This window comes from Acipenser ruthenus, chromosome 34 (genome assembly GCF_902713425.1).
Source record: "Acipenser ruthenus chromosome 34, fAciRut3.2 maternal haplotype, whole genome shotgun sequence".
In the NCBI taxonomy this organism is placed as follows: domain Eukaryota; kingdom Metazoa; phylum Chordata; class Actinopteri; order Acipenseriformes; family Acipenseridae; genus Acipenser; species Acipenser ruthenus.
In genome coordinates this window covers 12,869,927-12,893,362 of record NC_081222.1, presented here as the reverse complement: position 1 = coordinate 12,893,362, position 23,436 = coordinate 12,869,927, and the positions used below count along the sequence as shown (strand labels likewise).

General features: G+C 48.6%; 3 protein-coding genes across 3 annotated transcripts; all 3 read right to left on the bottom strand.

Annotated features, from left to right (window-relative positions):
- Positions 1 to 97: 97 nt before the first annotated feature.
- Positions 98 to 3,241, bottom strand: LOC117409781 (6-phosphogluconolactonase). Its single transcript, XM_059007200.1, has 6 exons — positions 3,105 to 3,241; positions 2,261 to 2,541; positions 1,355 to 1,462; positions 996 to 1,097; positions 612 to 752; positions 98 to 504 (listed from the first exon to the last, which is right to left on the bottom strand). Exons 2-6 carry the CDS (start codon positions 2,531 to 2,533, stop codon positions 358 to 360), a joined length of 771 nt encoding a protein of 256 aa, XP_058863183.1. The 5' UTR covers positions 2,534 to 2,541; positions 3,105 to 3,241; the 3' UTR covers positions 98 to 357.
- Positions 3,242 to 5,445: 2,204 nt separating this feature from the next.
- Positions 5,446 to 19,113, bottom strand: LOC117965647 (long-chain fatty acid transport protein 1-like). The gene is made up of 13 exons (XM_059007000.1): positions 18,821 to 19,113; positions 17,749 to 17,916; positions 15,684 to 16,078; positions 15,048 to 15,212; positions 11,208 to 11,277; positions 10,989 to 11,080; positions 10,771 to 10,880; positions 10,086 to 10,295; positions 9,765 to 9,891; positions 9,381 to 9,518; positions 8,607 to 8,771; positions 7,969 to 8,115; positions 5,446 to 7,846 (listed from the first exon to the last, which is right to left on the bottom strand). Exons 2-13 carry the CDS (start codon positions 17,913 to 17,915, stop codon positions 7,689 to 7,691), a joined length of 1,944 nt encoding a protein of 647 aa, XP_058862983.1. The 5' UTR covers position 17,916; positions 18,821 to 19,113; the 3' UTR covers positions 5,446 to 7,688.
- A 314-nt stretch (positions 19,114 to 19,427) lies between these two features.
- On the bottom strand, positions 19,428 to 23,436 carry LOC131705078 (prostaglandin E2 receptor EP1 subtype-like). The gene is made up of 3 exons (XM_059007269.1): positions 22,811 to 23,436; positions 21,350 to 22,219; positions 19,428 to 20,608 (listed from the first exon to the last, which is right to left on the bottom strand). Exons 2-3 carry the CDS (start codon positions 22,175 to 22,177, stop codon positions 20,342 to 20,344), a joined length of 1,095 nt encoding a protein of 364 aa, XP_058863252.1. The 5' UTR covers positions 22,178 to 22,219; positions 22,811 to 23,436; the 3' UTR covers positions 19,428 to 20,341.

The following is a 23,436-nucleotide window of genomic DNA, read 5'->3' as shown; positions in this document are numbered from 1 at the left end:
CCAGGGCAGGCTTGAGGCACGGAGACTGAACTGCTCCCTCCCTCCCTCACCCCCTAAGAGAAAGGGTGCTTGAAACAAAAAAGAAACAACGCACCAATATTCAGTAATGTGTTTATTACAAAATACACACAGTATTCTGCACCAGTTTACACTCATTTTGTTCATACTGTAGAGCAGACTCTTGTCTTGGTCCTAGTCTATTCAAACTGAATCACAAATTCAATCTACTAAAACAGACCTTCACATCCACTCGCTCCAAAAAGAATTGGTTTTGAAGGCTCTGGGTTCAACAGCGCCCCCTGCCAATGGAATGTGTGCAGTGTGCAGCTCTGTATTCGTCACAGTGCCCTCTGCTGGTCACAGTGCTGCAGCGCAAGTTGGTCTCTCCACACTCAGGGTCAGGCTCCCTGCAGCCGAGTCGTCCAGGAACCAGAGCAGCTCTCCAGGGGAGGGGAGAACTCGAGCAGCAGGCAGGGCAGGGGCCTCCTTCCCTTCTAGCACTCGCTGTGAGGAGAGAGAGAGAGAGAGAGAGAGAGAGAGGGAGAAGGGAGAGATTATTGTCGATCAGAACCCGTCCAATATTGCACTTTGATGCAGGGTCGGAGTCTCACCTTGAGCACGGCTGCTTTGCTGCCCCCGGTGGTCACGAAGGCGACACAGCGCGCTGCGTTCAGGACTGGCAGAGTCAGGGTGACACGCTGGGGGGGAGGTTTGGGGGAGTCCTTGAGACCAGCCACCAGCTTCTCACTCTCCTGGAGGAAAGAGAAGAGCAGTTCACAGCCCAGACACCAGGGGGAGTTCTTCACAAAGGCATTTCTCTGTGTTTCAGATTCTATTGTGTCGCACGGGCTGCAGTATCACCTATGGGCTTCAGTGCACAGCGCAATGCTACTACGCGCTTGGAAATAAATAAAATACCTGTTTGCTATAATATGTGTTTCTTTCAAAACTGTGCACAACCGTGGTGAAATTATTTTGGTGTCCTGCTCTTTTACCTCCAGCAGGGGGTGCTCTGGGAAGAGTGAGCAGGTGTGTCCGTCCGGCCCCATGCCCAACAGCAGCAAATCAAACACCGGGATCTCCTCGCCTGGGAACGCCTACACAAAGACACGGCCAATAGAAGACGAGCAATGTGACGTCATCCTCCAATTGGAAAGCAACGTTTGGACACGACAGGGGAGAATTCTCTTTCTTTTTGCTGTTATCTACAAATACTTTAAAGTGTGTCAGGGACAAATCTGCATGCAGTCAAAACAAAACAATAACTACTGCTGTTGAAATGACAGCGGACAGGGTTAAGCAGAGCTGTAAGCGTGCAGGTAGCGAGTGGTGGAGCTCAGGGCAGCAGCGTCACCTCTCGGAGTTTCGTGGCGTAATCCTCCGCGGCCTCCTCCACAGGCAGCGAGGGGTTAATTGCCAGCACCTGGCTCTCTCGAACGGAGATCTTCGGCAGCAGGCTGGTCTGAAAGAGAAACGAGGAAGAGTGAAGGGCAAGCATGCAAGTCCACTTCGATGAACTGAATCTCATTCTCGGCTGTTTTAGAGAGGGCTACATGCTTATTCTCACTTTGCAAAGCACTGTCCAACCTCAGAGAATGTCCAGAACACTCGTCAAACAAACGCACTGTGGACAGGGTCGTGAACTTATAAACCTGCGTGCCTCACGCACGCTAAACCCCGTTTCAGAAGCGCGTGTGTGGCGCTGGGACCGCAGCAGGGAGCGTCTGAATATTCTCTTATCTTGTACAGTCCGTCAGGGAGCGTCTGAATCTTCCCGTACCTTGTACAGTCCGCCAGGGAGCGTCTGAATCTTGCCGTACCTTGTACAGTCCGTCAGGGAGCGTCTGAATCTTCTCGTACCTTGTACAGTCCGTCAGGGAGCGTCTGAATCTTCTCGTACCTTAGACAGTCCGTCAGGGAGCGTCTGAATCTTCCCGTACCTTGTACAGTCTGTCAGGGAGCGTCTGAATCTTCCCGTACCTTGTACAGTCCGTCAGGGAGCGTCTGAATCTTCACGTACCTTGTACAGTCCGTCAGGGAGCGTCTGAATGTTCACGTACCTTGTACAGTCCGTCAGGGAGCGTCTGAATGTTCCCGTACCTTGTACAGTCCGTCAGGGAGCGTCTGAATGTTCCCGTACCTTGTACAGTCCGTCAGGGAGCGTCTGAATCTTCCCGTACCTTGTACAGTCCGTCAGGGAGCGTCTGAATCTTCCCGTACCTTGTACAGTCCATCAGGGAGCGTCTGAATCTTTCCATACCTTGTAGAGCCCGTAGCTGCTCTCTGGGTCCTGGAAAGGGACCAGTCTCTCGTCACAGAAGCCCAGCAGCCACTTCCTGCAGTCCAGGCCCGGGACAGCAGGCAGGTCCCGGGACAGCATGGAGACCAGGCTCCCTCCAGAGAGACCCAGCGTGAAGCGGGCTCTCTCAGAACCACAGCTCTCCTGCGCCCGCACCGCGATGAACCGGGCCAGCGCCGGACCCAGCTCCGAGGAGGAGGGGAACACGAGCACCCGCTGAGAGGCAGCAGCCATGCCAGGACCTGAGGGGGCACCCGGGAGAAGCGACAGGGAAACAAACTAACAGATTCATTCTGTGTGTGGTGCTCGAGACAGAAAAGGGTTCATTGATCTCCATTAGGGAGCGTCGCTAAATTATCCTCCTTCTCATAGATACCGTTTTTATCCGTTAGCCTTATATCTGTAGTTATCTAAAACAGTTTATAAACAGCTAGTGCAAGTTTAACATACATTATTTTAAATGGCCAGTCGAAAGTCGAGTTTAATAACTTACATACAAGTCCAAAAATCCGTACTTTATCCCAGGGAGTGTCGCCAAAGGTTTTTATTTGTTTGTGTGTTTGTTTTTTTCTGTGAGTTTCATTAATTCGTCTATATTCTACTCTTAAACGGGATTTATTCAGGCTGCATCAATGCGATTCAGAAACCCGGAGTCGTCTATTCTACATGGATAACAGGTCAGTTTATAACAGTTCAGACGTTTCGTTTTCACAGATGACACACGTGCGCTAGGGTCTCTAATAAAACATATGACGTAGTTCAACTGCCTGTTGAACTACGTAAATATTTTCCTATTTTTACTAACCTGTGCAACGCTTTCTTTCCGGATCGAAACAGCTGATTATTTCTCCGCACAACGTTTCCTCATCAATGTTGAGAGACCGTGTAATCTGCAGGACCCGGTAGTGCAAAACTGTGCACGAAATAAAGCCCGCCCCCAGCCAGGCACACTGCGAGCCAATCACACGGTCGGATCTGTCAGCACCGCCCACACAGCAACGCCAAGCTCATGAATAATTCATATCCGGGCGTGTCATCTCTATATACATTATTCAGCAGGTCCCTCCTTTAGACTTGCATTATATGACGCAAGAAACCACCCATAATAACTGTAAGCACCGAATTTCATCCATGCCGGCTGACACAAACCCCGCCCACAAAGCATTTGATTGGAGCACGGCTCCTCACTCTTACCCTGTCAGAGCCTCTCAATACGAAGCAGCGTTGCCAGACGTACGATAATTATCGTATTTGTACTATAATTTCAATCCTTGTACGATGTACGATCAATAATGGCAAAAAAGGCCAAACATACGATAATTCAGGCATGTTTAAATTCCTTAAAACTTTTCTCACAGTTGTGCAGATTATGAGCTACGTCACCACGTCTCTGGCTTCAGCAGCACGTGGTGACGTAGGGCAGCAGTGTGGAGTAGCGGTCAGGGCTCTGGACTCTTGACCGGAGGGTCGTGGGTTCAATCCCAGGTGGGGAACACTGCTGCTGTACCCTTGAGCAAGGTACTTTACCTAGATTGCTCCAGTAAAAACCCAACTGTATAAATGGGTAATTGTATGTAAAAATAATGTGATATCTGTATAATGTGAAATAATGTATAATGTGATATGTTGTAACAATTGTAAGTCGCCCTGGATAAGGGCGTCTGCTAAGAAATAAATAATAATAATAATAATAATAATTGTGTACTACTGAGGCTTTTCACGTGACGTCACCGGCTGCTGAGACGCTGGGTGCGTTCACGACATGCAGACTTTCGTCATTCTGCGCAGAATCTGCACAGAATCGGAGCAAGTAGCCAATGAATTTTCAGAATCTGCGCAGACTTAGCAAAGTCTGCCTCTGGTGAACGCACCCACCATGTTAAGAGTTAACACGCAGGCAGGCACGCACTACGTATGTTGTTAATTAAGCGCGACTGACACTCGCTACCTGGAGGCTGGGCGGTAGAGACGTGTGACGACCAAGCTTAGCACAGTAAAATAACAGCGATTCCGATGTGGAATTGGACAAAATTTAATACTATACAGTTATATTATAATTTAGAAAACGATTGAGTGTCAACAGCCAATCAGCGTCCCCCGCTGGAACGTTGAAGTGAAATCAGGATAAAACTATTAGAAAACCTTTTTAAAAAAAATGTTGTTTAAAGTTTCTATCTTATAATAGCATCTAATAGTCTCGTTATGTTAACTGTAGTAGGCGGGCGTTACCACAAGATTACGTGTGTGCTGTATGTCGTTTCTTTTTATTCATACATGTAAGGGAAGTTGCAATAGAACACAGTTAATCCAAATGTCTTGTGATCAGCGCGGTGTCAAGCAGTTCAGTGCAGTGTTTTTTTGTTCATTTCAGTGTTGGTGATGCAGTTTATCAGGTAATGTGATGTCACATATTAAGGATGGAAAAATAACACATATATTCTTAAAGTTTTACAGTGTACTATAATTTTTCTGAAAATACGATAATTCTGAGGGTCCAATACGATATGTCAACATTTCAGATCTGGCAACGCTGATACGAAGTGCCGCGCCGCTGACGCAACGAGGAGCACGCTAGAGTTCCTTCCTCGTACCTGTCGCGCTGTGTCTATCAGCGCGATGTACAGAACCGCTACAGGTGCTGCTGTAAGCGGAAGTGATCGAGACACACTCAGTTTCCTACAGTCGCGTTTTCCATGGTTATTATTTATGTATTTGGCAGTCATATTAGGTAGTCCAGGATTAGTCACCTGTCCCTGTTCTTCCTGGATCGTCCCGGTTTTGAGGAAGGTGTCCCGGGACATTAAATGTCAATACCATAAACTGAGCAACTCAGATCAATCAGGACACAATATCACTGCAATAGAAGCGCAATATGAATGGGTTATCAGCACTATAGCAGTGAAATTATTACTGTTTTCCATTGGATCAATAGAGGCTTTCTAAAGAGTTTAAACTTTTAACAATACAAAAAATTAGCAAAAAACACGTCAACGTTTAACTGGACTTATCTTTAGTACTGTCCTGTTTTAAGCCTTTTCTTGCAAAAAAAAAAATTTGCACAGTGCATGGACTGCACCACTGAAGTTAACATACATGCTTTTGTATTGAGATGAATGAAGAAAACCACAAACACAGTCCACACAAACTTACATTAAAATTTTAATCAACATGAATTCGTCAGTTAAAAACAGGTAGTTAAAAATTCTGTCAGTTAGAAACTTATTTTAAAATGTGAACGAGAAAAAGAAAACATTCAGCACCCTTTCTCTTAGGGGGTGAGGGAGGGAGCAGTTCAGTCTCCATGTCTCAAGCCTGCCCTGGACTGGAGGGAGCACCCTTTCTCTTAGGGAGGTGAGGGAGGGAGCAGTTCAGTCTCCATGCCTCAAGCCTGCCCTGGACTGGAGGGAGCACCCTTTCTCTTAGGGGGTGAGGGAGGGAGCAGTTCAGTCTCCATGTCTCAAGCCTGCCCTGGACTGGAGGGAGCACCCTTTCTCTTAGGGAGTGAGGGAGGGAGCAGTTCAGTCTCCATGCCTCAAGCCTGCCCTGGACTGGAGGGAGCACCCTTTCTCTTAGGGAGGTGAGGGAGGGAGCAGTTCAGTCTCCATGCCTCAAGCCTGCCCTGGACTGGAGGGAGCACCCTTTCTCTCTGCACTGCAGGGAGCACCCTTTCAGTCTCCACGCCTCAAGCTCCTAGTAAATGCAAGGCCACAGCTTCTCCAAGTTTTAGTGTAATTAACGAGCATCTCTGTTTGAGACGCTCTCGTTCACTATAGCAGTTTAACCAGCCCTGCAGATTCAAACCTGGCGCTACACCTCCCAACTCCACAAACCCTTGAACACACGGACCCATCAGTTATACAGTGTGGAAACTCAGATGAAAGAAACTTGAATTTCACACGTTCTGTATAATACATGGAAGCCCTAAATACTTGTCTGAATGTTGTCGTCAAGGCAACATCCTGACGGTAGCATTTATACCAGGTGTTGCATCAACTAATGTTTCAAAAATAATAATATATATAAAAAACGAGTTAAGAATCCAGTATTTAACAGCACTTTCATTTAATCAAGTTAAGATATTTCACTATTCCCTTTTTATACCCGCTAACGTTGGCACATTTTAAAAAGTAAAAATGATACAAAACAATTAATTTGTTCCGGTCGTTTTTCTTTTTAAGGTTTGGAAGTCTCTCCATCAGAGGAGACTAGCAATCGAGCGCAATGCTGCCCTCTAGTGGATACTGATAAAAGTGCACATGAGACATTTTAGCATCAGTTGCGTTGCATGTTAGGGTTCAGCGATTATTATTTTTGTGACCGACAGGCAGTCCGTCTGTCAGTTTCTGTTTTAATGACGTTAACATGTACTTCTTTCCTTCTATTAGCTCTCAGGAAGGACAAAGCGACGGCAGTGAAACACGGTCTGTGCGAATATCGACCTATACTTGCTGAAGTACAGCTTACAAAGCCACGTGAGTAACCTGCAGGCGCGGCCATCGCGTCACACCGATCTCACGTGATCCATTAGAAAAGACGCTCCCAGCATGGGGAAGCTGCTATTCATAGAGCATGCTGCTGTGTTTAAACAGCAGCTTGGCCTGGCTCTGGAGTATCACAGGCATCTTATCCAATGTCGTCTTCTTGTTTAGAATCACTGTGCGTGTGTTTGGGAGGCAGTGTGGTCCAGTGGTTAAAGTCCAGTGCTTGTAACCAGAAGGTCACTGGTTCAAATCCCACCTCTACCACTGACTGTCTCACTGTGTGACCCTGAGCAAGTCACTTCACATGAATGTGTAGTATTTTCGGATGTATAGGAATTGTTTTCTTCAGTGTTATTTTATTGAGTTTGGTCTCCTAGGTCTCTCTGTATCAGTGCTGCACTATTGAGATATACCTGTGCTGGCCCTGCCTGTGGACACACAGTGAATACACTAACAGACTGAACTAAACCAGCCTGCCCCCTTGTGGATGTGAGAAGGTTGTATTTCTTCCACCGGGGGCAGTGTTGCAGGGGGGGACATGCTAACGGTTACACTCTGGTGTGCCTGCTGTACTCAGAGAGAAGACGCGTTTGCGAGCTCTATAGAGGACGCAGGGGAGCGTTAAACTTCAGGGATGAACGACAAACACAAAACGACACACAGTGACTCTAAACAACATGACCCATGCATGGCTTAAGACTGCTGTGTTACTCCATGAATACAGTGAATTGCACTTGAGATTTCAATCTGCTCGCAGACAGGGCTCTGCAGGGGACAGTATTTGGCACGTATCGATGTGAAAGCAGGCTGGTGTCAGGGGACACTATTTGCCAGGGGTCAGATTCTGGCTGCAGTGTGGCGCAGTGCCCCTGTCTGTCTGTCTGTCTGTCTGTCTGTCTGTCTGTCTCTCACACAGACACACGCCCCTCCAGTATGGCTCTGTGCAGACCCTCATCCAGGGGATCATAGCGTCCCGCCCGCGAGTTCAGGAAGTAGATCTGGTCGGGGGAGTGGCGGGGGTCGAACCCCTCCCTCTGTAAACGAGTCTTCTGGATCTTGAAAGTGCCTGGGGGAGGCAGCACAGAGAGGGGGGGTCACGTAATCAGTGCAGGACACATTGAAATGAACACACAGTCAGAGAGCCCGCGGGCCTGAGAGAGGCAGGGCGCTGCGGCCCACTGTCCCTACCTGTGGTGGCCACCTCGGGGGAGATCCTCAGGAAGACGGGCCGGGCGTACGGGGGCAGAACCTTCTGGATCTCTGTGTAGAACTGAGCCGGGTCAAAGAGGCCGTCCTGCACTGCAATAGAGACCATGCCTGCCTTCCCCTCAACACCTAGAGAAGAGATCAATACAGAGATATAGAGAGAGAGACACACCTTCAACACCTAGAGAAGAGATCCATACAGAGATATAGAGAGAGACACACACCTTCAACACCTAGAGAAGAGATCCATACAGAGATATAGAGAGAGAGACACACCTTCAACACCTAGAGAAGAGATCCATACAGAGATATAGAGAGAGACACACACCTTCAACACCTAGAGAAGAGATCCATACAGAGATATAGAGAGAGACACACACCTTCAACACCTAAAGAGATCAATACAGAGATAGAGAGACACACACACACACAAATAATATCAAAGCACTGAATAAAATGACCTCCCATGGTAGCGCACTGATCACAAGACCCAGATAACCAGCTTGACTGATCCTGCAGGCTGGTTCAGGATGCTGCAGTCAATATCAAACCTGACTTCAGATTCATTTTCATCCGACAGCGCTGGCCACACATTTCCACTCCACAGGGTGATGCTGTACCTGGCACAGGGACCCCGTACACGGCCACGTCGGCCTGGTTGAGCAGGGAGCTCAGGGTCCCCTCCACCTCTGTGGTGGAGACGTTCTCCCCTCGCCAGCGGAACGTGTCCCCACTGCGGTCCCGGAAATACATGTAGCCCAGCTCGTCCATCACCAGCACGTCTCCTGAGAGAGAGAGAGACAGAGAGAGAGACAGAAAGAGAGAGAGAGTGACACAGAGAGAGAGAGCGAGAGAGAGAGAGAGTGAGAGACAGAGAGAGAGAGAGAGACACAGTGAGAGAGAGAGAGATGGAGAGAGAGAGAGACAGAGAGAGAGAGGGGGAGGGAGAGGGAGGGAGAGAGAGAGAAAGAAAGAGAGAGAGGGAGAAAGAGAGAGACAGGCAGACAGAGACAGGGAGGGAGACAGACAGACAGACAGAGAGACAGACAGAGAGAGAGAGAGACAGAGACAGGTATTTCTATTAAAATTGGCTTCAAATGAAAGCAGTGAATAATCACAACAATTATTATGTCTCTAAAATATCAATTCCAATTCCTTCAAAGGGATTAGAAATGGAACTGGAATTGATTTTAAAAGGAATTGGAATTGGAATTGATTTTAAAAGGAATTGGAATTGGAATTGATTTTAAAAGGAATTGGAATTGGTTTTAAAAGGAATTGGAATTGGAATTGATTTTAAAAGGAATTGGAATTGGAATTGATTTTTAAAAGAAATTGGAATTGGAATTGCTGCAGGCCTGTCCTGGGGGTTTGCAGAAGGACAGAGTGCTGACCTGAGAGGTACGCTGTGTCTCCCTGTTTAAACACGTTGTTTCCGATCTTCTTGCTGGTCGCTGCCTCGCTGGCGTAGCCGTCGAACCTGCGCAGGGGGTCCTGCTGATTGATCCGACCCACCAGCAACCCGGGCTCTCCTGCAGACACGCAGAGAGAGAGACCGTCACACAGAGAGACACACAGAGAGACATGCAGAGAGACACCTTCACACAGAGAGAGACCATCACACACACAGAGACACGTAGAGAGACCGTCACACAGAGAGACACGCAGAGACACCATCACACACAGAGAGACACGCAGAGACACACAGAGAGACACGCAGACACAGAGAGACACACAAAGAGACCATCACACACAGAGAGAAGCACAGACACGCTCACCAGGTGTGCAGGGCACGCACAGCCCGTCCTGGCCTCTGATCAGCTCCATGGTTTCCTCGTTCACCTTGACCAGTCGGATGGGGTAGACATTGGGCAGGATCATGCTGTTGAAGCCACACGATCCCACCTGAGTCAAAAACACAGCACTGTCCACAGCCGAGTCAAAAACACAGCACTGTCCACAGCCGAGTCAAAAACACAGCACTGTCCACACCCAAGTCAAAACACAGCACTGTCCATGCGTTGAGACAGCGGCTCACTGCCTGAACTCTGCTCAGGACACGTACTCACTGCAGAGAGAGGGAGGGGGGGGGGACTCACCTTGCCGTCCATGTTGGCGATGCTGCAGTTACACTCTGTGGCCCCGTAGAACTCCCCCACTTGCTTGATGCTGAATCTCTGAGTGAAGGCCTCCCACACGCTGGGCCTCAGCCCGTTCCCCACGGCCAGCCTCACGCGGTGTCTGCTCTCCGGGGCTCGGCGCGGCTGGCTCAGCAGGTAGCGGCAGATCTCACCGATGTACTGCACCACCTGCAGCCACCACCAGGGGGCAGCACAGACAAGCTGGGGTTTATCCCTTAGGCAAACGTTTCTGTGATGCCACCCCTTTGAACGGATTCATTTTCCAATTCAACTGAAAACTGCAGAAGGGGAGAGAGAGGAGGAGGGAAAGAGAGAGAGAGAAGAGGGGGCAGAGAGAGAGAAGAGGGAGGGAAAGAGAGGAGAGGGGGCAGAGAAGGAGAGAGAGGGAGGGAGAGAGAGAGAGAAGAGGGGGCAGAGAGAGAGAAGAGGGAGGGAAAGAGAGGAGAGGGGGCAGAGAAGGGGAGAGAGAGAGCGAGAGAAGAGGGGGCAGAGAAGGAGAGAGAGGGAGGGAGAGAGAGAGAGAGGGAGAGGGAGAAAAAGAGAGAGAGGGAGAGTGAGGGAGGGAGGGAGGCAAGAGGGGACAGAGAGAGAGAGAGAGAGAGAGAGAGAGAGAGAGAGAGAGCGAGGCAGCGGTGATACTCACAGTGCAGTCGTATTTGATGCAGTCCTCCCAGAATTTGCTGGCTGAGAATTTCTTTTTGATGACGACAGTGAGACCGTTGATCAGACACTGCCCCACTCCCATGATGTTCCCTGAGAGGCAGAGGAGACAGGGAGAGCAGCCGGTGTCAGAGAAGTGATCAGAGAAGCACACCGAGACCAACAGCATGGCTTAGAAAGGCAGGCAGGCAGGCAGGGTACCTGCGGAGTGGTAGAGAGGGAGGCAGTCGTACAGCACATCATCAGGGCGCATTCCAAAGGCGTGGTACCCGAAGGCAGCGATGCGGTAATACCTGCGGGACGAGGGGGGCACAGACAGCAGCACGCTTTAGGATCGGGAGCATTGCAAAGTCACAGAGCTGCATTACAAGGACGCGTGTCTCTGCACTCACAGCCAGGACAGCGCAGGCTGTGACTCACCTGCTCTGCACGACGATGGCTGCTTTGGGCAGGCCGGTGGTACCAGACGTGTAGATGTAAAAGAGGCGATCTGGAAGAGAGGGGGAAGAGTGTGAGAGAGGGAGGGAGAGGGAGAGAGGGAGAGAGGGAGAGAGAGAGAGAGAGGGGGGAGAGCGAGAGAGAGAGAGAGGGAGAGGGAGAGAGGGAGAGAGGGAGAGAGGGAGAGAGGGGGAGAGGGGGAGAGAGAGGGAGAGAGAGGGAGAGAGGGGGGAGAGCGAGAGAGAGAGAGGGAGAGAGAGAGGGAGAGGGGGGAGAGAGAGAGGGAGAGGGGGGAGAGCGAGAGGGAGAGAGGGAGAGCGAGGGAGAGAGACAGGGAGAGGGAGGGAGGGAGATAGAGGGAGAGAGACAGAAGGAGAGAGAGAGGGGGAGAGAGAGGGAGAGGGGGGAGAGTGAGAGGGGGAGGGAGAAGGAGAGAGAGGGAGGGAGATAGAGGGGAGAGGATGAGAGGGAGAGGGAGAGAGCAAGAGAGAGGGGGGAGGGAGCGAGGGGGAGGGAGAAGGAGAGAGGGAGATAGAGGGAAAGACAGGGGAGAGGATGAGAGCGGGAGAGGATGAGAGCGAGAGAAAGGGGGAGGGAGATAGAGGGGGAGGGAGAGAGAGAGCGTAAGAGGGAGGAGAGAGTGAGAAGGGGAGGGATACAGGAAGAGAAAGGGGGAGAGGGAGGGAGGGAGGGCGAGGGAGGGAGGGAGGGAGGGAGGGAGAGGGTAAGTTTCTGCTTCCCCTGGTCAAACATTCATATCAGAAGTGGAAAATACACTTTGCCTGGCTATTGATTCTGCTTACAAATGGTTGGTGATATTTTTTGTTTTACGCTTCAACATTTCAACTGGGAAAGAATTTGGTACTTTGAAAATGTTAAGTAAGACCGTTGCTTTGTGCAGAGTTTTCCAGCACTGTGTCCCAGTATGAGTGATCCAGTGTGTACGCCTAGACTGTCACATGAGAGTGATCCATCTGAAACCTAAGAGACTCTTATATAAGCAAGAGATCGATTACAAAGCACAAGCCAAACTGGACTTCCGCAACACTCAATGGAAAACAGCACTAGAAGAATCTTCTTATTGAAACGCACTGCGCTGCTCCTTTAAATCATTCGAGACACACAGGGACAGACCACGCTTAACTGGGCAGTGACTGGGCACCGAGAAGTGGGGTGATTGAGCCAGTGTGCCAGGCCTGTGTGTGAGAGAGAGAGAGAGAGAGAGAGAGAGAGAGACAGAGAGTGTGTGTGTGTGCGTGCATGTGAGCGTGTGTGTGTGTGTGGTTAGGACAGGCACTCGTGTGCTGGCACTGTGGGACAGCATGACTGTGATGAAACTGGGGAAAAGGTCAAACTGAGGTACATGAACCAACCAGAGCTGTCCACAACGCTGCCCGACCAAAAACCTTCCCAAACAATTCACAAGAAGCACTTTGGTTTTTGGTAAGTTTCGCTGCTTTGCTCCTCCAGTGAAGCCAGTTTGCAATGTTGAAGTGTTTAGTGATGAGCGCACATCAAGTGTGCAGAGCATTTCTCACGCACGCTGGGTCATGTCTGCTCTGTCACACTAACAGAAAGTCAGAAGAATGAGTTACAACAGTTACTGACAGTACAGATCAACGGTCTCGAGAGGGTTTAACCCATGAAGTGCCTCTGTCCTCATTCAGGACAGGATGCTTTGTCATTATTTCGGAGTGTCTTTAACTGGCCTCTCCCTGCTATTTAAATGTTCTCTTTAACTATATTCACTGAAATCTCACTGGACTCTCCTCCAACACATGCCATGTCACACTTGTAAAAGATTTCAGCGTTTGAGAACGGAAGCACACTGAATTAGAATGCATCACATTCCAGAAAGACAGTTTGGGTTTTGATTTCCTCAAAGAGAAACGTATTTGGTACTTGAAGGCGCTGAGCGTTCGTTTTTTTGTTTTTTTTTTGTGAAAGCTACTACCCTCCAACAGAATGAGTTTCCGTAGCAACCTGGAGTATCCCAATATTCCGGGGTGATTTCGCTCTTCAGTTCACAGTAACAAGGCTAATTATAGGAGCTGAATCAGTGGCAGTGTGTAGGGTTGCTGTTCTCAGTCTGTCAAAGTGTGACTGTGTGGGTGAGAGGGGGGGGGAACTAGGGGAAAGGTTACATTCCGAGCGAGTGCCTGTCAGTTTGTGGAGAGAGAGAGAGAGAGAGAGAGAGAGAGAGAGAGAGAGAGAGAGAGAACTCTCTCCACACAGGAAGATGTGGTTCTCTCTAGATTGTATACAAATATTTGGACCCTTTCAGATACTGTGTGAATATCCTGAGATCTTGAGGAGGCTTCACCCTCAAAATCAGGGCCTCTAGTGTTTGTAAAAGTTGCTCCAGAAATGGAAAGAACAGAAAACATGTAAACATTGATAAGTCTGATCACACACAGCTCTGCCCTCCACGGCACTCTCAAACTCAACCCCAGTCTGATGTATAACCATGGTGCTGTCCCACCTGCACGTTCTGTCCTGTGTGGGGGTGCACGGCACTCTCAAACTCAACCCCAGTCTGATGTATAACCATGGTGCTGTCCCACCTACATGTTCTGTCCTGTGTGGGGGTGCACAGCACTCTCAAACTCAACCCCAGTCTGATGTATAACCATGGTGCTGTCCCACCAATTCTTAGTGTTTCTGCGCTTGCTTCATTAACACCATCAGAATATTCTACCAAGCCTTTTTTAATTTTTTTATTTTCATTTTCAGAAATTTGAAAACAGTTTGTGTGAACGCTACAGAGTTTGAGAAGTTACCAAAACTTTGAAAATTATAAAATAGATCCTTACAGCCCTGGCCAACAGTGCTGCATCACCCTCTAGAACAAACTCAGTGTGCTTCATGAAGTGGAACAAAACCTGCTGAATGATGTGACTGTAACATATTGAATTACACACCGCTTTGGAGTTTCCCACATCATAAAAAAAAAAACTGACAAAAAACTGAAAAATGTGACATTTCGAATTCTAACATGACTACTAGACTATTATTCTGGCTTCCAGTAGACTTTTGCGATCTAAATTAAGTTCAGATCATGTTTTCTTGTTGTTTTTTAAATTAAGTGTCAATCCTATAATTGTTTGGGGCAGAGCTGCAGATAGGAAATGTAGCAACAGGATGCCATGCTGCACACAATGACTGAAGAGGGAATGAGGGCAGCAGAGTGTGGCAGTGAGACAACCAGGGTGTGTGTGTGTGTGTGTGTGTGTGTGTGTGTGTGTGTGTGTGTACAGTGTAGTGAAGGGTTCTCTGTCACACTGTGTGTGTGTGTGTGTGTGTGTGTGTGTGTGTGTGTAGGGTAGTGTAGTGAAGGGCTCTCTGGCACACTGTGTGTGTGTGTGTGTGTGTGTGTGTGTGTGTGTGTGTAGGGTAGTGTAGTGAAGGGTTCTCTGGCAGACTGTGTGTGTGTGTGTGTGTGTGTGTAGGGTAGTGTAGTGCAGTGCAGTGCTCTCTGGCACGCTGTGTGTGTGTAGTGCAGTGCAGTGCAGTGCAGTGTAGTGCAGTGCAGTGCTCTCTGGCACGCTGTGTGTGTAGTGCAGTGTAGTGTAGTGTAGTGTAGTGCAGTGCAGTGCAGTGCTCTCTGGCACGCTGTGTGTGTGTAGTGCAGTGCAGTGTAGTGTAGTGCAGTGCTCTCTGGCACGCTGTGTGTGTGTGTGTGTGTGTAGTGCAGTGTAGTGCAGCGCAGTGCTCTCTGGCACGCTGTGTGTGTGTAGTGCAGTGCAGTGCAGTGTAGTGTAGTGTAGTGCAGTGTAGTGCAGTGCAGTGCTCTCTGGCACACTGCGTGTTTGCTGCACTCACCGTTGAAGCCCTTGCTGTGTGTGACTGGGGGAGGCAGTTTGGAAGCCGAGGCCAGCAGAGGATCCAGGGGCTTCGCTCCGATCTGAAGCACTCGATCAGGGCTGACATCACCAGTGCAGAGGCACAGCATGTCTTTACTGAGGGAGTCTCTCACCTCCCACATCGCTGACACAGAGACAGAGAGAGGAGAGAGCCAGTGAGGGTGAGAGAGAGGGAGAGAGAGAGAGAGAGAGAGGAGATACAGAGAGAGTCTGAGATTGCTACTAGTGATCCACTTACCTCCCACACTGCAGAGAGAGAGGGAGAGTGTCTAACAGATACAATACAGAATACATGCCAAAGAAACCACAGCAAATGAATCAGCTCAAATATTCACTTTGACTGCGACTTAACTGGCAGCTTTCCTCTCACACACTCGCTCTTTTTCTCTGAATGCTTTTCACTTGTAGAGTTTTTAATATAAAGCCAGAGCACTGTTTCTCACATACAAGGACTGTTTTTCCAAGGAATTTCAGTGTTAAAAATGGTTATTTCAAGAGAAGCAGAAATATTTTCAATTCAATATCAATTATACTGCCGAAACTAGGATAAAGGGATAAAGACAGACAGACAGACAGACAGACAGACTCCACTCACCCTCTGCTAGCTCCGCCCCAAAGATGACAGCCCGGGCCCCGGACACGCCCACACAGTGCAGCAGCGAATCCCGTCGCAGGTTGAAGTTGATGAGGGCGGCCTCCACGCCCACCTTGGCCATGCCCAGCCACAGAGCCACGAAGAGGGGCCGGCTCTCCATGAACACAGCCACCACGGCCCCCGGAGCCAGTCCCAGGGACAGCACAAGCTGGGCCACCCCGTTGGACATCTCGTCCAGCTGGGAGAAGCTCCACACCTCCCCGGTGCCCTCCTGGATCAGGGCGGGCTTGTCCGGGTGCCTGCGGGCCGTGGCGCTGAAGATGGAGGGGATGGTGCTGCCGGCCCGGAGGTGTCTGTAGAGGCAGAACTTGACTCGTAGGAGCACGTACAGACCACTGCGGAGGAAAACAGCAAAGGCTGGAGAGGTTACATATCTGTTGGTGGTTATTATAACTGGGGGTGTAATGTAATAATCCTTGTGTGTGTGTGTGTTTGTACTCGCATGACGTCTCTCTTGGTTGTGTTACAGTAACGCTGGTGCAGTGCAGTGTGTTCCTGTGTGTGTGTGTGTGTGTGTTTGTACTCGCATGACGTCTCTCTTGGTTGTGTTTCAGTAACGCTGCTGCAGTGCAGTGTGTTCCTGTGTGTGTGTGTGTGTGTGTTTGTACTCACATGACGTCTCTCTTGGTTGTGTTTCAGTAACGCTGGTGCAGTGCAGTGTGTTCCTGTGTGTGTATGTGTGTGTGTGTGTGTTTGTACTCACATGACGTCTCTCTTGGTTGTGTTTCAGTAACGCTGGTGCAGTGCAGTGTGTTCCTGTGTGTGTGTGTGTGTGTGTTTGTACTCACATGACGTCTCTCTTGGTTGTGTTTCAGTAACGCTGGTGCAGTGCAGTGTGTTCCTGTGTGTGTGTGTGTGTGTGTGTTTGTACTCACATGACGTCTCTCTTGGTTGTGTTTCAGTAACGCTGGTGCAGTGTGTTCCTGTGTGTGTGTGTGTTTGTACTCACATGACGTCTCTCTTGGTTGTGTTTCAGTAACGCTGGTGCAGTGCAGTGTGTTCCTGTGTGTGTGTGTGTGTGTGTGTTTGTACTCGCATGACGTCTCTCTTGGTTGTGTTTCAGTAACGCTGGTGCAGTGTGTTCCTGTGTGTGTGTGTGTTTGTACTCACATGACGTCTCTCTTGGTTGTGTTTCAGTAACGCTGGTGCAGTGTGTTCCTGTGTGTGTGTGTGTTTGTACTCACATGACGTCTCTCTTGGTTGTGTTTCAGTAACGCTGGTGCAGTGCAGTGTGTTCCTGTGTGTGTGTGTGTGTGTGTTTGTACTCACATGACGTCTCTCTTGGTTGTGTTTCAGTAACGCTGGTGCAGTGCAGTGTGTTCCTGTGTGTGTGTGTGTGTGTGTGTTTGTACTCACATGACGTCTCTCTTGGTTGTGTTTCAGTAACGCTGGTGCAGTGTGTTCCTGTGTGTGTGTGTGTGTGTGTGTTTGTACTCACATGACGTCTCTCTTGGTTGTGTTTCAGTAACGCTGGTGCAGTGCAGTGTGTTCCTGTGTGTGTGTGTGTGTTTGTACTCGCATGACGTCTCTCTTGGTTGTGTTACAGTAACGCTGGTGCAGTGTGTTCCTGTGTGTGTGTGTGTGTGTTTGTACTCACATGACGTCTCTCTTGGTTGTGTTACAGTAACGCTGGTGCAGTGCAGTGTGTTCCTGTGTGTGTGTGTGTGTGTGTTTGTACTCGCATGACGTCTCTCTTGGTTGTGTTTCAGTAACGCTGCTGCAGTGCAGTGTGTTCCTGTGTGTGTGTGTGTGTGTTTGTACTCACATGATGTCTCTCTTGGTTGTGTTACAGTAACGCTGGTGCAGTGCAGTGTGTTCCTGTGTGTGTGTGTGTGTGTGTGTTTGTACTCACATGACGTCTCTCTTGGTTGTGTTTCAGTAACGCTGGTGCAGTGTGTTCCTGTGTGTGTGTGTGTTTGTACTCACATGACGTCTCTCTTGGTTGTGTTTCAGTAACGCTGGTGCAGTGCAGTGTGTTCCTGTGTGTGTGTGTGTTTGTACTCACATGACGTCTCTCTTGGCAGTCTTGACCACGATGCGGAGGTAACGCCAGCCCCCGGTGCCCAGGTAGACCCCCAGGCTGACGGCCAGACCCCAGGACCAGGGGACCCCGAAGAGACGGAGCAGGCTGAGCGAGCCCGCGGACAGGGAGGCGCTGGCCAGACCCCGCATCCTGAATCGGGACAGAAGAGTTACGGGTCGGGTCAGCACCTGTCCCTGCTTTCCCACACGCCTTCCCTGACGCTGAAAGGCCCTGGTTGTGAATCTTATCCTGTTCTGAATCTTATGTTTCCACATCCATGCATGTAGATTACTACAGCAACACCGCAGAGTGAGCACAAGTTAGATGAATCAAGATGCAATATCACAGCAACAGACGCACAACATTAACTGGCTGTCAATACTACAGTAGTAATATTATCTGTTGGATGACTGGAGGATTTCTAGGGAGTTTAAACTTTCATTTGTCGAACTTGTTTTGCTGGGTGAGGGAGGGTGAGGTTGGGCATGCTGTCATTTTGACATGACTTATTTTTCCCTCAACCTGTCCATACCTGTTCACTCTCCATTCTTGCTAATTATATATATATATATATATATCCTCACAACTAATGCCCTTCATAGAAACGTCCATGTGTTTCTTATTACAAACAAGGGGAGTAAGTGCACATTTAATTATGTGTTTATTTCAGCAGACGCCTTTATCCAAGGCGACTTACAGAGACTAGGGTGTGTGAGCTATGCATCAGCTGCAGAGTCACTTACAACAGCGTCTCACTTGAAAGACCAGAGCTCAAGTTTGTTAAAGTGACTTGCTCGGGGTCACACAGTGAGTGAGCCAGGATTTGAACCGGAGACCTCAAGCCCTTTTCTTTAACCACCGGACCACACAGCCTGCATTTCCAACGCATTAGCCGACCAGCGTGCAACCCACGTCAATATAACAACATATTTAGGCTCGTCGTTTTGTGGTTCAGTTCCACAGTAAAGTCCACCAGTCGTAGCAGTCTATACACAGCTGGCTTTGTTACAGCCCCGGTACTACACCGTTCATAAGCCGCGATCCAGGCACCTACCTGACGGATTTACGGATGTCCTTTCCGATGGTCGTAGTGTGCTCGTCTTCCCCGGGTCACAGTGCTACTCTGCCGACTGCCCTACTCTGAAGCACCCGGTTTTTGTCGATGCCCGTTTTGGGTAATAATAATTGCGGATTTCATAAACAAAGTTTTCCTGCAAAAACGTCCAGCTGCAGTCTTATTCAACTCCGGGTTACAGCGTTTTCTGTTGTTTTTTTAATTTCCTTCTGGAAGTCTAGTGTTACCTGATCTCTCTAACTCAGCGGGTGTTAGCTCACTACCCCCCCCCCCCCCCATTGTCCAAAGCAGAGTCGCCGCCCCTAGACTGATTCTATTGGCTAGTGTTACTCCCTCACACCCTTCGTAGGCAGACGAGTTTAGAACGGGCGTGTTTGTCTGCCGCGTGTGCTTATGGGAGTTGTAGTTTTCAGAAAGAGCCGCGTTATGTAGTATTGAGGCGCCACTTGTCGGGCAAGGAGTGAGATACAGCAGAAGAAACGGGCAAGGCAACTGTCAGCCAAGCTGTTTGGTGTCTTTACCAACAGTCAGGAACAGTTCTACATAAAAAAAGTGAAACCGACAAACAGACAAACAACGCAACAGGTAAAGTCGCTTTTATCTTTATTTTTCAAAATGCTGCGTGCGGCAGTTATGTTGACATTTGAATTGTTAGGGAACATGTCGTATGGTGTATAATTATGAAACGTGTACTTTCTACTGGTGAAATTATTATTATTATCATTTGGTTTTGTACAGAGATTTTTTTTCCCTAAAATTAGTCAATATACTTAGTCCTACTAAAAATAAATGTAGGAATACATTTCGACAAACATCTCGACCATGTATTTTGCCAGTCTTTTTAGCCAGTATGTTTTATTACTAAGGTTATTTTTTCTTCTTCAAATATATATTCAGTATTTTACAATTTTTTTTTAAGACAAGAACAAATTGTCTAAAGACATCTTTAACGAAACTAAATGAAGACGCGTCCCATTCTTTGAGCTACAGACACGTGCAGCTACAGACACGAGACACTGACGCTGTCGCGTGCGGTGATGAACGCTTTTGCTTTATTATAATAAAGCACTTATTCGTGCGCATGCGCAATTGTGCAGTCAGGTTACATTATTATTATTATTATTATTATTATTATTATTATTATTATTATTTAAAGCTTTGCAGGAGGCGTTTTTAAAATTTGCAATATGATAACAAGCAGCCATGGGTGCACACACAGTACTAGGCAGATAAGGAAGTCTGCAAACCAATAAATACTAGGAATTAAAATAAGAATTTTATGAACGCAGTAACACACGAGAAGGCGCGGGTTCTGCAGCCAACAGTTCAGTAGAATTCAGGACTTCAGCAGCGTCATTACACTTATAAAATAACTCGCTGTCTGTGGCTATGGAGCTATGAAATCCAGGCTGTGGGATATAGACCTGGTGCAGATCCTACTGCTTCCTTTCCCAGGGAGGGTTCATGAAGCACAGCTGAAGATGGGTGTGCGCAGGTGGGTCAGACCCGCTTCATGACTCTCCCTTCACAGCTCTGGAAGGAGCTGGCTTCCCATCGTCCCAGCTTGCTGCCCTTGAGGTCTCCCTGCCTGATCACAATCTGGTAGATCTTCCTCAGGACGGCCCTCCGCAGCAGGATATAGACCCAGGGGTCCAGGATCTGGTTCCAGGAAGCCAGCCGCACGCCCAGGAACATGAGCCACTCGTAGTGCCGCACGTCGTACTGTGAGCTGCTGAGCGACTGGCTGACTGACAGAGCCACGGAGATCTGAAACAGGAGGGGGAGAGAGAGTGGCGCATCCCTTATACATTCATGAAATAAAAGACAGAACAAACAGGGCATGCTAAATGCAACCATCGTCTCCCCCCAAGTGTCATTCCTACAGCTCTGGACAAAGGTTTTCATCACCCTATAGAATTAACTCACTGTGCTTCATAAAGACAAATGAAACCTGCTGAATAATGTTAGGTTAACATATTGAATTACACACCGCTTTGTAGTTTTCCATACACTTAACTGACACAAATTGAAAAATGTGACATTTCAAAATCTAACATGAAATACTGTACTACTATTACTATTAGACTTTTGCGATATCATTTTGCAGTTTCTGTGAATACATCATGTTAAATAAAAGATCTAAATTATGTTCATATTGTTTAAAATGTCTCAATCCTGTAATTCAAGGTAATGCTAAACTTTTGGCCGCAGCTGTAGTGTTTGCCTCCCTTGTGGGGAACTAACTAGAAACACCTTGAAATGGTTTTTAGGATACAAAACATTGCTGTGAACCCTCAGACTTGAAAAGGATGTGATTAAAAAACAAAACAAAGAACTACCCGAAGGATTACGTCTGTGAGTGAACAAATTCATTTTGCACATGGACTGTGTTCTACCTTTACACTGTACGACAGGGTCTGTGTCACCAGCTGTCTGGATCTTTAACTTGGGCATACGTCTTGATTCAGAAGGAAGTAAATAAGGAAGGAATCTGTGGTGGTAACTCACCAGGAAGGGGCTCCAGCAGACACACGACACCAGGGTGACTCCCAGGAGCTGGACCATCATCTCAATATCGAGGGACGTGCCGGAGCAGGCCTTGGGCTTGACCATCCTGGCCTGCAGGAGAGCCAGCCCGCTCAGGGAGTTACACAGCAGGGAGACGGCGAGCGAGGCGAGGCCCAGGCCTGAGAACACCAGGGTCAGGCCTAGTTCGGCTCCAGTGAGAGGACCGTGGACTTGGAGGAAGCACCAAGTCTGAGGAAACTGCCTGGAGTAGTGGCCCACATTGAGCACAGGCAGGGCAGCCACCAGGAGAGCGAGGGAGCAGAGGAGAGCCACGGCCAGCCTGCCATGGCCGGAGGTCACCACAGAAGAGTGCAGGAGAGGCCTTGTGAGTCCGACGCAGCGCTCCACAGCCATGGCGCCGCCCAAAAAGAGTGGGCACAGCCCGAAAAACACCATGCAGCCTCCAAACAGCTGGCACAAGACTCCCGAACGGTCAATAGAGTCCCATTGCATGCGGGCCGCGTATAGCCTGAGTGCGAACGCCCCAGGAATCACATGGCCAGCGAAGTCGGTCAAAACCAGAGTGCTGGCCAGGAAGAGAAACGTAGCTTTGGTTCGACGGCGGTAACGACTGTAGGATCGGAGCAGGATCCCCAGGGCGAGGATGTTGGAGACAGCACCGAGGGTCATGGTGAAGATGGGCACTGCGATGGAGAGAGAGGAAGGGGGGAGGCTGCTGTTGAAGGCTGGGTCTGGAGGGCTGATGCTGGGGGAGTCGCTGGTAGGGGTTGGGGTGGAGAAGATTGGCTCCAGGGTTGGGGAGGACATCTTCCAAGCATGTGGAGTAGAAGTCTTGACCGGGAACTGAAGCTGAGGATGCATACAAGAGAATGAGGAGCCAGAGAAGAAATCTCTTTTTCATTTTGTTATGTTCGTTATTTTAGGGAAGACAGCCCTTGAAAAACAATTTCTTAAGAAGATTATTATGGCCAGGGTTGATCTCGTTAATGCAGTTTTATAAAAGCAAGGGTTGGGGTTATAGCGTGCATTTATAACTCTGCATGATAACATTGTAATGATGTGTAAGCACACATGTATTCACTAAGTAACCACCATGTCAATACACAGTCATTAGAGACATGTAAAGTGCTACTGACAACAGGATACTAGAAATGAAATATTATTATGCAGAAGATATTACAAACATCCCTTTAAATGCACACAGAGCAGGTTTGATGAAGTGTTACAGTCAACCCCAATTCCATTCTCCTGACCACCACAATAAAAAAAGACAGGAGTTCAAAGGGTTAAGCCAAGATAATGCACTGCAGCACTTTAACACTATAATAAACAGAGAATAGTTTCAAACACAAAATATGCACATGCTAAAGCAGGTAATCACTTTAAAATGTGGCTGGAATACAAAAAGCCTTGCAGGTAGAAACAGGGACTCCAGCTCACCTTCCTTTCAGCAGCTTGTTCAGTTCAGCTCTCCTCTACAGCTTTTCTCTGTCCTCCCTCCCGCTTCAAATGCCTTTCTGAATAAAGACTATCACCCTCTCTCTCTCTCTCTCTCTATCTCTCTTGTTCTCTTTCTCCCTCTTTCTCTCAATCTCTCTTGTTCTCTCTCCGTCTCTGTCTCTCGCTGTCTTGTTCTCTCTCTCCGTCTCGCTCTTTCTCTCTCTCTGTTCTCGCTCTCTCCGTCTCTCCCTCTCTCTATCTCTCTTGTTCTCTCTCTCCCTCTTTCTCTATCTCTTGTTCTCTCTCTCCGTCTCTCTCTCTATCTCTTGTTCTCTCTCTCCGTCTCTGTCTCTCGCTGTCTTGTTCTCTCTCCGTCTCGCTCTGTCTCTCCCTCTCTCTATCTCTCTTGTTCTCTCTCTCCCTCTTTCTCTATCTCTTGTTCTCTCTCTCCGTCTCTCTCTCTCTATCTCTTGTTCTCTCTCTCCGTCTGTCTCTCGCTGTCTTGTTCTCTCTCCGTCTCGCTCCGTCTCTCCCTCTCTCTATCTCTCTTGTTCTCTCTCTCTGTCTCTCTTGTTCTCTCTCTCCCTCTTTCTCTATCTCTTGTTCTCTCTCTCCGTCTCTCGCTG

Bases quoted from the DNA above. Each gene is read 5' to 3' on its own strand.
- LOC131705078 (XM_059007269.1), bottom strand. From the start codon at position 22,177: ATGTCCTCCCCAACCCTGGAGCCAATCTTCTCCACCCCAACCCCTACC. The intron at 20,609-21,349 runs GTGAGTTACCAC...CTCCTGTTTCAG, and splicing joins TCTGCTGGAGCCCCTTCCTG to ATCTCCGTGGCTCTGTCAGT.
- LOC117965647 (XM_059007000.1), bottom strand. From the start codon at position 17,915: ATGCGGGGTCTGGCCAGCGCCTCCCTGTCCGCGGGCTCGCTCAGCCTG. The intron at 10,296-10,770 runs GTGAGTATCACC...TGGTGGCTGCAG, and splicing joins GCATCAAATACGACTGCACT to GTGGTGCAGTACATCGGTGA. The intron at 7,847-7,968 runs GTAGGGACAGTG...TGCCTCCCCCAG, and splicing joins CCCCGAGGTGGCCACCACAG to GCACTTTCAAGATCCAGAAG.
- LOC117409781 (XM_059007200.1), bottom strand. From the start codon at position 2,533: ATGGCTGCTGCCTCTCAGCGGGTGCTCGTGTTCCCCTCCTCCTCGGAG. The intron at 1,463-2,260 runs GTATGGAAAGAT...TTTCTCTTTCAG, and splicing joins GCAGCTACGGGCTCTACAAG to ACCAGCCTGCTGCCGAAGAT. The intron at 505-611 runs GTGAGACTCCGA...CTCTCCTCACAG, and splicing joins GCAAAGCAGCCGTGCTCAAG to CGAGTGCTAGAAGGGAAGGA.